General features: G+C 41.3%; 1 protein-coding gene across 1 annotated transcript in view; it reads left to right on the plus strand.

Annotated features, from left to right (window-relative positions):
- The window catches only part of stk10 (serine/threonine kinase 10), a 58,882-nt gene extending 44,343 nt beyond the window's left edge, over positions 1 to 14,539 (plus strand). The window contains exons 8-20 of the mRNA XM_050040537.1: positions 1,131 to 1,265; positions 3,731 to 4,078; positions 4,161 to 4,586; positions 7,455 to 7,579; positions 8,451 to 8,574; positions 8,729 to 8,908; positions 9,093 to 9,185; positions 9,312 to 9,441; positions 9,614 to 9,738; positions 9,997 to 10,185; positions 10,272 to 10,397; positions 10,536 to 10,649; positions 12,699 to 14,539. Of these exons, the coding sequence (XP_049896494.1) occupies positions 1,131 to 1,265; positions 3,731 to 4,078; positions 4,161 to 4,586; positions 7,455 to 7,579; positions 8,451 to 8,574; positions 8,729 to 8,908; positions 9,093 to 9,185; positions 9,312 to 9,441; positions 9,614 to 9,738; positions 9,997 to 10,185; positions 10,272 to 10,397; positions 10,536 to 10,649; positions 12,699 to 12,836 (2,253 nt within the window). The 3' untranslated portion in view covers positions 12,837 to 14,539. The remainder of the gene's footprint in view (positions 1 to 1,130; positions 1,266 to 3,730; positions 4,079 to 4,160; positions 4,587 to 7,454; positions 7,580 to 8,450; positions 8,575 to 8,728; positions 8,909 to 9,092; positions 9,186 to 9,311; positions 9,442 to 9,613; positions 9,739 to 9,996; positions 10,186 to 10,271; positions 10,398 to 10,535; positions 10,650 to 12,698) is intronic.
- The last annotated feature ends 354 nt before the right edge of the window (positions 14,540 to 14,893 follow it).

Consider the following 14,893-nt stretch of genomic DNA (forward strand, 5'->3'; position numbering starts at 1 on the left):
TATGTGTATGTGTATATATATATGTATGTGTGTGTATATATATATATATATATATATATATATATATATATATATTTAATCAAATGTTTTTATACTCTTATTCATGTATTCTTATTTCCACTGTGGTGTGATACACGGTTGGACGGCACTCAGCATTTGCACTACCTGACTCATCAGACTGACGGTTGTTAGTCACTGGAGAAGTTAAAAGCTGAAGCCTAATGCAGTCCTCGAGGACAAGCCCCTGCGCACAAACAACTGTGATCAACAAATGCACACACACACCCACTCAGAGCGATTTATACACACTTCATGGTCCAGCACCACTTGTAGCCTTTTCCCTTTATCAGCTGTTCCAATTAAATTACACAGTAGTGCAGAGCATCTGAATAATAGATGATCAGCTGCACTCAACTTTTAATTTAGCTTTTTATTCTCCTTGCACTCAGCTTATTACTGCTCTGTTTGCACTCTGGCAGGAAAAAACACATTTTCTCTTTAGCAGCTGCAGAACTAACGATTTTAAGGACGTGATGTTAAATTGAACACTGCTACATCACCGTGCCATTAAAGGGAGAGTTGTATTGTGGAGACACTATTGTTGGAGCAGTTCAGGAACAGGCAGGTGGCAGATAGAGTTTCCTCTGCAGTGAAAGTCTCCTGTAGCTTTGTCTCTTGCCTGTCGCCTGTCGCAGCCCCATGGGCAAACTAATGTTTTTGACTGCTGTAACTTTATTTTTCACCAGAATTTTATTTAATTCTGTAGCTTACCTTCACCTATTCCTTATCCTCTTCCCACCTTGTCATTGTCTGTCCAGTGCTGGCAGCATCCCTGAAGCAATTGTCTCATGACCTGATGATACTCAGATCTATGGATGATGTGTTGTGATTCCCTCCAGCAAATATTGTTTTATGATTGCATGGCTGTTCAACCTGTGGTCACATTAAGCCTCTTAGTCTCCCTCCCTCTTTGTGGTGTTTACAAGCTCAATTATGTCAGAGCATGATGCATAAAAAGAATTGCAAGCGGGGAAAAACAAGAAGTTGTCTCGCTATTTAAGAACCAGTCACTCTGTGCATTTTAACTGATAACTAATTAACCATCTCTCCTCTGTCCCTTGTGTCCACAGCACCCCTTTGTGAGATCGGTGACGTCTAATCGCCCGCTGCGGGAGCTGGTAGCCGAGGCCAAAGCTGAGGTCATGGAGGAAATCGAGGACAATAGGGAGGAAGGAGAGGAGGACGACGCCATGGAACTCACTGTGGTACCCAACCTAGACTTTTTATTTTTTGTCTTTTCTGTCCTTTCATTTTGTCTCCTGTCATTGTTTGTTCCCAAAAAAGAGAGCCGTCGGCAGTCCAGGGGTTGTAAAAGTGCATGTGATTTGGATTTACAAGGTCAATTAAGGGATAGTAACTGCTGTGAGCTTACGTACTGTAGAATCAGATGAGTCAGAATAAGAAGAGGGCCTTCGTTTTACTGTCACCAACTCATGAACATACCATGTCCCAAAAAGCACACGTTCTACCTTAACTGTTCCCCTGCTTTAAAGCCTTCGCCTGTTGCCCCCTTTGAACAGCATTTTTCTGGTAAACACTGCCTTCCTGGCAAAGGATTGAAGGTCCATCCTGCAGGAGCCATTCATAAATCCACAAAGGGCATAAGATTAGAAAGTGACACACAGTAGTATGAGAGTGCAGTTTACCTCCTGCCCTCTGCACAAACAAAGGAACTTAAACCGGAATACAGGCAACACCCACACAGGGTTAAATATAGGTGCTGCCCTCAGCCTCGCTCCTGCACAGAGACGCTGTCACATCACAACCCCTGATGGAGTGAATTATTTAAGGTCGTGCATTGTTCTGTTGCTATACTGTGACCCTTAATTAAAGGCAGACAGTCTGCTGTACACCAGGAACCCACAGTAATGGAAGACCCTTGAAATACTCGTGCTAACAAGCAGCTGTGACAAGACAAATGTGTTGAACATGGATGTGTTTTTCTCTCCACGAAAATTAATGTCTGCACATTTATCCCTTCCTGTCCTAATGTCAACAGTTAGTGTGATGACTTCCAAATTTACTGAGGTGAATAACTTGGCACCGGTGTCGTTACTGTGCAGTTTTTCAATGACTGATCTTTCCAGACATCTTGTGAATCAAACATTGTAGCTGTTTTTGGATTAAGTTATCTGTAGGTGCTGCTAAATGTTTGCTACACAGCTGTTTCAGTCTGGATTATTTATGGGAAATATTCAAATCAATTTAAGTATCAAAATATGTTACCATATGTACTTACTGTAAATGGCTGACTGAGTCCAAACATCATATGTCTCATCTGGGTTTAGTTAACTATAATATCATTCCAGCTGTCTCTTCCAGCACTCTTGCACACACTCAGCAACATTTTGACACATACAGTTACAAGACCCTGAAAGCCAGCCAAGCAGTTATCTGTTTATCTCTTCCTATATATCACACACAGCCGGGCCGAGATGTTTGCTGAGACATTAGGAGGGCTGAACCTGACCATAAAGATGTCTGATGGTATTGTTTACCTCTGGTGGAAGACTGCGGAGAGAGATATTTTAAGAAGCAGAATTGCTCAGTTTGACAGATGGCTGTGCACATAATTCTGAAATAACATCTTCGGTGGTGTTTATAATTACAGAGCATAGAATTCCCATGTCTAACACACGTCTGGAACCTTTCTGTAATTAGATTTCAAATTGTGGAAATTGGCTCTTTCTGTAAATTTATATAATTGCTGCAGAAACTCTGCCCTTTCTGTCTGGTTGCTGATGTTTCAGGGCATATTAGTCAGTAATTTAGTCAGTGGTAATAATATCTTTGATGGTTTAAGATTGTTTTTATTCATTTTTATTGGTGTGTTTGTTAGAGTTAAGTTGTTTTTAGGCTGCTTCTCGGATGTGATCTTAAATTTGATTTCTTATTGGTAATTTTATTCGGGATGTTGCACCTTTTCCTCAAGAATCAAATATAATTCTTAGTAGTAGTGCCATTAAAAACGCTCAGTCTGTGGTTGTTACACAGGCTTTTAGCCTCTTGCCTATAACAGATTTAATAGGTCATCTCAGCTTTAGTAAAAAGTAGCAGTCTAAGCAGGAATAACTGCATTCCTACTAAAGCAAAGGTTAAGATCACACTGAAGATGGGGACATTGACTGAGATATAATTGCATATTATTGTCTGCTCTGTTACTTGTTCTGTGTACTCCTTTAAAAAATAAGAAACCAAAAGGGAAGAATTTATATTTCACATTGTTTGATTTAATGATGGCGCCAACCTAGTTTTGCATTCATTTGACCTAATGCCATTCTGGTATCAGTCCACAAAGGTCGATATTTTCTTTCAATACAGCCAAATCTTGCATGAAGCATTAACATTAGCATTCATAGGCAGACCAGTTGGTCACACTGAGCAACACAGGAGCCACAAACCTTGAACAGCAACCCACATTAGCTTTCTTGCTTAAAAAAAATTCTCATGTTTCTCCACATACTTTTTCTCTTCCTTTTTAATAATAAAAAAATTATTTACAATTCATACAAAAATATGCTGACATTATGTATTACAACAGAAATGGAAGACTGAATGTGATTTTAGTTGGACTTAAACATTTGGGAGATCACGAGTGACTTAAAAACATCACTTGTTTTTTCACATCAGCGCATAACAATCATTCTCTAAACCTTCCTTATCTCTTAAGTCTCCAGAAAAGGAGCCATGCCAGACCAGTCAGACCAGTTTGGAAGGAGACCAGTCTCTGGACACCCCAAGTCCCACCACGCCCTCTCCAACCACACCAATACCTCTACCCAGGAAGGGTCTCCAGCCAGATGCACCCGCAGAGGAGCAGCCAGGCGCCGTCATGGTGGTCCCTGTTCCCCTGCCACGGCAGAACCTCCCTCCAAAGGATCCAGAGGAGCTGGGCGACAAACTGCCCGATGACGTCACTCTTGAGTCTGAGAAATCTGAGAGCGAGGCCTCAACCAAGACCTCCAGCACAGATTCAGGCATTGAGGATGGGAAGACTACTCCCACACTGGAGGAAAAGGTGCTGTTTGAAATTTAGATGTAGAAAATGACATAGTATTACATGTGGTGTATTCAGTAATGATACTAACATTCATTTTCAGGTTGCTGTGGGGACCCCAGAGACAGAACAGCCCCCATCCCTCCAGCCCGAGGCATCTGAGGAACATGTTGATATCATCATAGACTCAACAGAACCAGAGGGGCCCAAGGTCGTGGTGACAGAGGAGGAGAGCAGCACTGTGGCTAACGGAGGCGTACCAACCCCGAGCCAAAGTCCCATTGTCACCCCTACACCCACTCCGGCTCCATCTATTGCTCCCACAACAGTGCCTACACCCCGTTCAGAGCCGAATGGTAGCCTAACCAAGAATACCCCAGAGCGGACATCGATGGGAGGAAGCGCCGAAGCTGCCTCACCTTATATCAATGGAGGAATTATCAACAGCCGGTCTTCTTATTCAGGCAGCATGGCATCAGAGAGCATGGATTTGTCGATCAGCAAGGAGGCCATCTTAATGTCTTCAAGGGTGAGTCAGCGTGAAGCCAAACTCTCTCTACTTGAAGCAGCTTGAAGTGTCCTGTATGAGTATCCCTTCCTTATTTAAATGCTGAGATGAATGATTTATTCACTGAAGTGTTTGAGCGGAGAACATGACTTCAAGGTGAAATAGAGCAGTATTGAAGCAGCTCAGTGCCTCTGTAGGAAAACCCCTCCTTGGAAAAACTATTTCTCGGCACCCACAGAGGAACTGAAACGGCATTGTGTTGTGTTTTGGGGTGTGGGTGTTTAGCAGCTGAAACAGAGGATAGCCTGTCTTCCATTAGGATTGCACCATACATTGCTTTTAGGGAGGATACAGAGCATGATACTAGTTAATGCCTGAGTTTTTCTTTTCAATTGGTTATGATAATTATGGATTTATGTGGTGCAACCAGCTGAATTATTGACAGACACTTGTATATTAAAGGACCTCTGTGGAGGGTTAAAACTAAATCTCCAACACGCCATTGTAAAAACAGAAAACATGCTTCCTTTCTTACCTCATGACAGTGCATGTTGACATAATCTAATAAAAAAAAAAAGGAGATGGAGGGTTCAACATCACCAAATTTGTGACTCGCCTGACAGTCCCAGTGAGGGAGGAGAGGTTAGGAAGCTAGAGGAGAGAAAAGAGACACCATTTTATCGTTTATCGCCCAGCCTTTCTGAAGCAAAATATGCAACATTTTCCATTCATGGCGACCAACAGTGCCCTTTGTGTGGGCACAGTTCAGCATTCACCAGCGCAAATGGAAGTTTCTATGCAGCTCATTGTCACTCTGCTGCTTCTGGAGGCTTACGGAGCGACCATGATTGAAATCCTATTGACTGCGCATGGAGTCCTGTCTGTTTGTGGCATGTTAAGTTTTTCCAGAACAGATTATTCAGCAGCAGCAGCAGCAGTCTGCAGTGAGAGTGATGAATGGGCTATCTTTGTTATTTGGACAGGAGGACGCTCACATTCGTGTGTGTGTGTGATTGAGAGCATCAGTGTGTGCATGTGCTCATGAATTGATCTGTGTTTGGTTTTGTGAATGACAAGCGGTGGGAAGTTAGAGCCTCAAACACAAACGCCACTCGGCTACAGAATGACCCACATGTCCTGCGTTTATAGCACCAGTGTGTTCTTAATAACACACTCAAACACAAAAGCACATGGATTTATTGCTATTGTAAATGTGTCAGCTTTGTGGAAAGGGAATCAACAGTACAGAACGGTGCAAAAGTAGCATCCAGTGGCTTGTATGTTGTCTGTTTGCTCAGCTGTAGAGGGCTGTGGACAGCAGTTTGCGCAAACCAAAATTAATTCCCACTTTTAGATTCAGTTTCCTCCTCTCCTCTCCTCTCCTCTCCTCTCCTCTCCTCTCCTCTTGAGCAAACTATTTTTAAAACAGGAAATGACATCACCAAGGCTTTGAGCTATCCAGTGTTTGCAGAGTAAACCCTGCCATATCAGTCTTGTAAATATTGCCCGTGAAAGCTGATTTAGATATGGGAAACATGCTTTGTTAGCCATAACAATTTTATCTGTTCAATTATAAGCTGGGTCACATTTTATTAAACATTTAATGTATTATGTATCATGGCCTCCCAAGACATTGTTAGACTGGCCTGTGTTGTCTCGCTCCTGCCTCCGAAATGTTTCAACTTTGATCTGGGAGCAAAGAAAGGAGGTCACGGGTCTGTTCTTGGGAGGCCCATGATCAAAACTAGATTGCTTGTGTTTGCTTAAAACCTTGATTCTCCGAAATGTGACTGTTCCAGGAAAATTGTTGACCTGGTTGCAAGTTTGGAAACGAGCCAAACCCTAATGTCAAAGCAGCCAGATGAACTGTAGATGAAGTAGACGTTCATCTAGCATTGTTAAAAGAAGTCACATTGTGTCATAGTTACGGGATGAGGTTACTACCCGCATGGCGCTCCCCATTACAGTGACAGATGGAGCATCTTGCTGCTTGTTACAGTAGAACCAGATTGACAGGAATATTAATGCCTTTGTCAACACACACACACACACACACACACACACACACACACACAGCTGCCTCTCCTTCCACCAGATAAAAAGGCTACACTGGAGTCACAAAGACACACATATTTAAAGGGGAAGTCTGCTGTTTTTATACATCAAAGTCTGTTTACAAGTCTTTTGGGGGCTGCTACTGCATATGGGTGAAAAAGTTGTATAAAGCCTTTTATGGCTCCAGAGGGAGGCTTGAAATTTGATAAATGGCCTCAGGTGATGTCACTCGAGTCAGCAACGGTTGGGGCTGAAGATTGAAAATGGAAAAAAAATCAGTTTGTTTGGAGTCACAAAGTAGTTTCGCTCTCGTACTGTTTGCCCCTCAACATGTCTCTAAACTACTATCCAAGGTTTCTGCAGTCCCTTAAAACATCTTATAATGTATTTAATTAAATATGATAAATATCAGGCCTTAAAAGTCACTAAATAGTCCTAATTTTGAATTCGTCACAAGCATTTTATCTAATTTTATTTATCTATTTATTGATTTCCTTGTGTCAAACTGAGTCGAGCTGTCTTACAAATGTCACAATACTTAATAATACCATCTTTTCACTTTAATACTTCACTTACCTGTTGGCAAAATGTACATTAACCTAACTTTAATTACCATATTCTTACATAAAACCTGTCTATGCATGGGACTACACATATACCACTTACCTTGATCCTTAGCTGCAGTGCTTGAATAAGAATTTTATTTTTCAAATCTGTCTTCAGTGCGCTCTCCAACACATGCTGTGATAGATGTACTCTTGTACTTGGGGTCTGATTCAATCTAATGCCATCCTTTTTTTGTCTGACCTTTGTTCCCCTCTGTCTGCCTCTCAGCCCTACTCGAGTAAGACTCTGAAGCGAACCAGGAAGTTTGTTGTCGACGGCGTGGAGGTGAGCGTGACCACCTCCAAGATCATCAGGGATGATGAGAAGAAAGATGAGGAAATGAGATTCTTGAGGTATGCGAATGACTCCATCCGTCTGCATAACACACATTCAGTTTCTGTTTTCATTTTTTGTGAATTAGAGCCATGAACTCTGCCGTCTGTTTATTCCTGTCAGTACAGTGTACAGTAGAGTGGCCTGTTGGATGCTGCTGTTATACACAATTATCTCTTTTAAATTTGTCTTTTGACATGTGAGGTCACTATACTTGATTTTTAGTTCCTTTTAATTTGGTCTCACTGCCTGTCTTGGCCAGGTCTTCCTTGAAAAAGGGATTCTTAATCCAAATGGGACTCTCCTGGTTAAGTAAAGGTTAAAGAAAAAGCATACTATTTCAGGCATCCTCAGTCTCAGGCTTTTGCCCCTTGAGATTTGAGTTTATAAATACACAGACTGTCATGGAAAAAGACTCATTTAGGTACTTCTCTCTTTATATATATCTGTGGTTTGAGAGAAAAATAAAATGTCTCTGGAGTCAATTTTAGACCGGGGGAAGGTTGGGTTAGCTGTATTTGGTGTTGGGAGTCTACATGTTCAAATACAATGATCAATAGTTTTATTTTTGTTGTCCAATAATTTGCACAGTGACAACAGTCTTGTCACTGCACTACCCTTTAGAAGCCCTAAGGAGTTCCTGAATCCTGGTGCATTACTCATGCCATCTAGTGGTACAAATATGTCATTGCATGTATCACTGCAGTAATACCAACAGACTTTGGTCTCATTGTTACAAGCACACTGACATGGCCCTTCAGAGGCTGAGAGGAAAAGGATTTCTGATATTTTAAAACAAGTAATTAATAAACAGTATTAACTATATTAACTTCTGAAAAGTTGTTAAACTCACATACTAAAGCTGTATATATCATAAATGTGTGTGTTCAGACGTCAGGAGCTGCGTGAGCTCCGTTTACTGCAGAAGGAAGAACAGCGCGCTCAAGCCGGACTAAACGCCAAACTGGAAACACAGAGAGACCAGATGCAGAGACGTTTCGACCAGGAGATGAATGTAAGTCACCGTTTATCTTACTGCATTTAATTTTTTTTGTTCATGGAATGATTGGGAGGAGATGGATGTAATGTGGCAGGTATGATACAAAGCTCTGTAGGGCTGTTTCTTTATTCACCAAAGCTTACACTGATTTTGTTTCTTCTTGTTCCAGGCCAAGAAGAAACACTATGATGCAGAGCTGGAGAACCTGGAAAAGCACCAGAAGCAGACTATTGAGAAGATGGAAGGAGACCACCATGTTAAACTCAAAGAAGAGACTAAACGCATCAAATCAGAGCAGGAACGCGACTACCACAGGTTCCAGGATCAGTTAAAGCACAAGAAAAAGGAGGTATGTTTGAGATAAGGATGTGGGAAGGGAATGACAACAGGTCAAAGAAAGCTTTTTGTACACGGGATGATAGTTTTCTTCGTTCTCACATACCTTGCTTGCTTCCTTGTGTGTCCACTGCGTTTATGTGTTGTGTTAGACTCAGTGAATACAGCTGAAGTTTGCCTCCTTTTGATACACTTAGGTAAAACACTCTGTTGATAAGCTGCCCAGAAGTCAGCGTAAAGAATCCTTGAAGCAGATGATGAATTCCTTTCAAGAAAAAAAGACAAGAGAAGTAAGTTGTTTCCTCGACAGTCATTTGTGTTCACTGTGTTGTCATGAGTACTTCACTGAAGTGGTTTGGACAAAAAATTTAATATTAGGACATTCATGAGAACATATCACCTACGATAAATTTTAGGAGGAGAAATTCTTGGCCGCCCAGAAGAACTACCTTGACACAACACTGAAGAGAATCATCTCCAACAACAAGAGAGAGATTGCAGAGATGGAAAGGGAATGCCTGAACAGGAAACACCAGCTAATCAGAGGTACGGTATCTGTTAAGCAAAGGGTTAATGCAATTCAAATGCATTGCCTGATCAAATGACCCCTAAGCCTTGCTGTTCTAAGCCCAACCCTGGTGTACTGAGATGTTACAGCGTTGACATAATGTGTTCAATATCTTTGTAATTTCTTGTGTGACCTCTTTGCTTTGATCAGAGCGTGAGGCCACGATATGGGACATGGAGGAGAAGAATCTGTATGAGCGACACCAGTTATTTAAGCAGCAGCTGAAAGACCAGTACTTCCTCCAGAGGCATCAGCTCCTCAAGAAGCACGAGAAGGTAAATCAGAGCATTTACAGCTACTCTCGTCACAATATGTTTGCACCCACCATTCTACACCCGTTTAGCTTTGGGTAGCAAGTACATGTCAATACAAGTCTTCAGTCAGAAATTAAATGTTCATTTTAAAATGTTTAGCAATCCAGCAGTTAGCCTGCATCACTCAGAGCTTCCATCTGTGTCAGTTACTTTACATGGTCTCCCCTGCATACACGTGAAATGAATGCGCCAATGTGTGTATTTCCTGTGCCACCACAGGAGCAGGAACAGATGCAGTGCTACAATCAGCGAATGATTGAGATTCTTAAAGGCCGGCAGCAGGTGGAGAAAAGCCGGCTGCCCAAGATTCAGCGCAGCGAGGCCAAGACCCGCATGGCCATGTTCAAGAAGAGCCTCCGCATCAACTCAACGGGCAGCTCCTCGGAGGACAGAGAGAAGATCAAACAGGTAAAGGGTAGCGAGGGTTTCGTCACCACCATGTTCAAGCACTGAGTTGATCGTTATGTGACTCACTCTCCGTTTTCGCTCTTTAGTTTTCTCAGCAGGAGGAAAAGCGGCAGAAGGCAGAGAGGCTGCATCAGCAGCAGAAACACGAGAACCAGATGAGGGAGATGACCGGCCAGTGTGAAAGCAATGTCAGAGAGCTGCAGCAGCTACAGGTGAGTGAGGGGCAACACTTTCTCATTTTTATACTGTGGATCTTGTCACAGCATGGAAGTTTCCAAAGCAGTGCAGTCTGTAGGATGTTCTGGATAAACAGGCTGTAATTGTTAACAAGAGCTTGTTTTGTGCTTCAGAATGAAAAATGTCACCTGTTGGTTGAGAATGAGACTCAGAGGCTCAAACATCTGGATGAACATCACAACACGCTGCTGAAGGAGTGGAGGGATATGCTGAAACCCAGAAAGAAGGTGCGCTCCCTGTCACAGTGTTATTATGTGTTTTATGCATGGCTCTAACACACAGAACTACACTCATTATGTTTATGTGTCACATAAAAGAAGGTGAGAACAAAGACATGCTGCTCTTTAAATGGTTAAGTAATCAAACTAGGAGTTGAACATTTTGGGAAACATGCTCATTGGTTGTTATGCTAAGAGTTGGATGAGAAAACAAATACTTTTCTTGCCTGTGCAATAAAGGAGCTCTGCGCTATATTTAGAGTGTATCTGTGATATAGAGGCTGTCTGCACACGGTTGTTAACATGTAGACAGCTGAGCCAGCAGCTAACAGTCCTAACAACGACAACAGGAAGTATTGACCACTTCCCTTCCAGAACGACACCATCCTGATATCAGCGGTAACCTCTGTATGAGAGCAGTGCAGAGTGACGGAGAGTAGCTGGGGACTCACATTCACTTACATGCATGCATGGCTAAACTGTCTACCACAACAGCTAATAGAGAAGCTCAGATTACCACAGACAGAGAGGTAGCGTGACTTCATTCTCAGCTCAGGACACCATTACCTACTATATCTTTACATAGCAAATACTGGTTTGCTACTGTATTAATGCTCTGAATATTGTATGGAGCTCCTTAAAGTAAGGAACTAGAGCCAGAAGGTGTTTAGCTGGGTTTAGCATAAAGAGTGGCAGCAAGGGGAAACAGCTAGCTTCTTCTCAAAGTTCAAGAATATGCATCGTACACAAACAACGGGGGTTATATGCTTTACAATTTCTTGGCAGAAGCCGGGGTCAGTGACTCCTGGACTTTTGTTTTTATGCTAATCTAAATCTGAACTAAGATCACCTCATCTTCTTAGCAAGGAAGCGAATAAGTATATTTCCCAAGATTTCAACATTTTATACAAGAATGGGGGGGGGGGGGGGGGTGGGGGGGAGAAGCTCCCACCTGGCACCTGCAAGTGACCCCTGCACCCATGGTGACTCCTGCTCATGGATGTATTTTGCATCCGTGCTCCTGCTTCTAGACAGTTTCAACTATGGGATCAATAAGGGTAAGGCACGTAATTAGTTACACACAGGGTATGATAATCTAGCTATGTTTTGGACTGCATCCTTCCAGTGTAGGCCTATCGCTCAATGTAACAGGTTAGGTTAGTAAGGGGTTGTAACAACGTTGGCTGACAACTGAAATCATGCCCATACACGTTTGTCAGCTAACGTTGTTACAACCTGTTACTAACCTAACCTGTTACACTGAGTGATAGGCCTACACTAGAAGGATGCAGTCGAAAACATAGCTAGATTATCATACCCTGTGTGTAACTAATTGCATGCCAGGTGGGAGCTTCTCGCGAGATTTTGAAGTATCTCATCTCCTCATTCAGGAAAAAAAATTACTACGAAAAACAGAAAAAATTACCACAACAAACAGAAAAAAATGACCAGGAAAAACAGGAAAAAATTACTCAGAAAAACAGGGCTTTTTTTATTTGTCAAGTGAATGCAATACGCTTCCATACAAAAGAGCAAAACGTGTCTGTTATTGTGCATTTTGGTGCTGCATGCATTTTGTATGTCCTTCATAAAACATATCATAACATCACCATCTTTTTGGTCTACTTAGTCAACCAAATTCAATGAAGACTGCAGAACACACTGAAGCAGTGGTTCCCAACTGGTCCAGCCACAGGGTCCAGTTTTCTCCGTAGTCATTAGTTCAAGGTCCACACAGTTTAATATATTCAGCGTCATACTTGCATTTGGCCACGTTGCGCTAATTTGCTGTCTCTTTAGAGTAGCTGTCTGTTAGTCACTCACTCTGCAGCACTTCGAAATAAAAGTTCTGTGCCAGGAACGCACTAAACTTTAAAATGAAGTGTGTTTTTTACAAACTAGTCACTTGCGGTCCATTTAGAATGGACCTGTGACCCACTTTTTGACCCCAACCCACCAGTCTGGAACCACTGCAGTAAAGAACAACGTTAGACAAGTTTACATCCCTCTGTAAGCTTGGTCAGTTAATCTCACCGCACCCTTCTTCTCCAACCCTAGGCCCTTGAAGAGGAGCTAAACATGAAGAAGAGGGAGCAGGAGGCTTTCTTCAGGATGAGTAGTAGTGATTGCCCAAATCCAAGTTCTCCCAACAAACTCTCCAAGTTTGTGCCTTACCAGGACTCTTCCACCACGTAAAAACAACTGCTGTGACGTTGCACAATATCTCCTGGCCACTGTTAGCACCAACACACTCACATGTAAACCCACGGGCGCTACAATAGCCTGTTGCCTCAGTTTTAATTTGCTTTGCCAGTGATGGCAGCATACCTATCCCTCCATTAGGTTCCTTAAATGTTTTAGTGAATATTTATGTTTTATCTCATGTTCTGTTCTTTTGTTTTTCCTTTTTTTCTTTAAAGTGTTGTAGTTTTTGGATTTATAAAATTCATCATGTGCTTCACTTGATTGCAAAGCATCCGATCCCATACAGCGTTTTATTTCCTTCTTCTGTTCAAGTCTGCTTCTTATTGCTCACCAGTGAAACATGAGGAGAATACGATACAGTGGCTGTGGGATGAAGATACCAAACTAATAATTAGTAAATATTAAAGAGACAAAATACTTTTTGGTTGGGGATAATTTCTTTTTACATAAGGAGGAAGTATGTTTCTGTGAGAGCTGGTGAATCGGTACATAAGCACTTTTTGTTTAACTATCAGTGCTGTCTTCCAAGTATGATGACCAAAAACACAACCAAAATTTAATAATTTACTGAGCTTTTCTTATTCTTTCCAGTTCTGTTTGCCTTGGCTCATTGACCTGTTTAGTCCGTAAGTCAGATGCATGTCTTAAAGCAGCTAAAGCAGCAACCTTATCCAGATTTATCACTGTAAATGCAAATTTAAATATTATCACTTTTTTTAACACCCCTGGTATGAAGGATGTGCATATTATTTTGTATCTTGTTTGAAATGCGGGACAAGGCTAAAGATTGGATCAGAGTTTAATAGTTTCTTTTACGTGATTACTTAGAAATGAGGTTTTAACAGACGAGGAAAGACTCATTGTTATTCACATAGCTTGCTATGACATATTTTTTTTCTCTGTTGTATTTTTACTGTAGATTCAATCACACTGGATGGGAACTGACGAAGCCAAAGCAAAATACTGTTGTTCTTTGAAAGATGTGAGATAGGGGATTTAAATCTGAATTTAAAAAATTGTATTAAGTGTATAATTGTTATACTGTGTGCAGTAAATGCACTGCCTGCTAACCAAAGTGCAATATTACATGTATGTCTTTGCTAAGCATAAAGAGGTTTATTTTTCTTAATCTTTGCCTTCCTTTGCACTGAGAGGGGGAATAATATGAAGAGTTGAACTCCAAAAACAGATCTATCAACATTTTGAAAGAAATGGCATTGCGTAAAAATCATTCTATCTTTATAATCTTGAGTACTTGGGTAACAGATTCATTTTTCAAATGCTGAGCTGATTTTGGAACGTAACTCTTCATGTCATTTTTAAGGGAGTGCAACAATCCAGCCTGTGAGATATGTCTAGATGTTAAACCTTAAACTGAAAACTAAAGTTTGCAGCTGAGGAACTTGTTGCCTTTTTGAGTGAGCTTCTTTTAGAGCAGTTTGGCCTGCAGGTTTACGTTAAACCAGGTCAGCAATCAGGTACAGCTTAATCTTTCTCTCCCTCTCACAGTCACTCAGAAGTATTTACGTTTGTTGTAAAATTGATCTTGTCTGTCATGTTTAATGGCTCTATGTAGGCCTCTCTGCCTCAGTTTACATGACATCGTATGTATGGAGGGGTTATAAGTGTGAATGAAACTGTATCAGAAGGAACCACTGTTGTAAATAACTTAATAAAGGCAGATTTTCTAATTAGTGGATTGCAGTGGAGGCTCTTATTCCTGTAATAGTATCATTAATACCATCAGCATGGTCATTCTGAATGTGGAAGACTAAGCTGAGAGAAAAGTTGGACATTTAATAGAAGGCAAGAGAAGGATCACCTGTTAGGTTATGTGCAGGATTCCTGAAGTTCCGTTCAGTAAGATTCTTTCCATACATATAGTATGTCGTCCAAAATCATGAAAAAAAGTCATAGTATAGTATGTTGTTCAAAATCATGAAAAAAAGTCATTGTATAGTATGTTGTTCAAAATCATGAAAAAAAGTCATAGAACAACAGTTCAAAATAGTGAAAAAAAAAGTCATATTATAGTATGTCGTCCAAAA

This window comes from Epinephelus moara, chromosome 3 (genome assembly GCF_006386435.1).
Source record: "Epinephelus moara isolate mb chromosome 3, YSFRI_EMoa_1.0, whole genome shotgun sequence".
NCBI lineage: Eukaryota > Metazoa > Chordata > Actinopteri > Perciformes > Serranidae > Epinephelus > Epinephelus moara.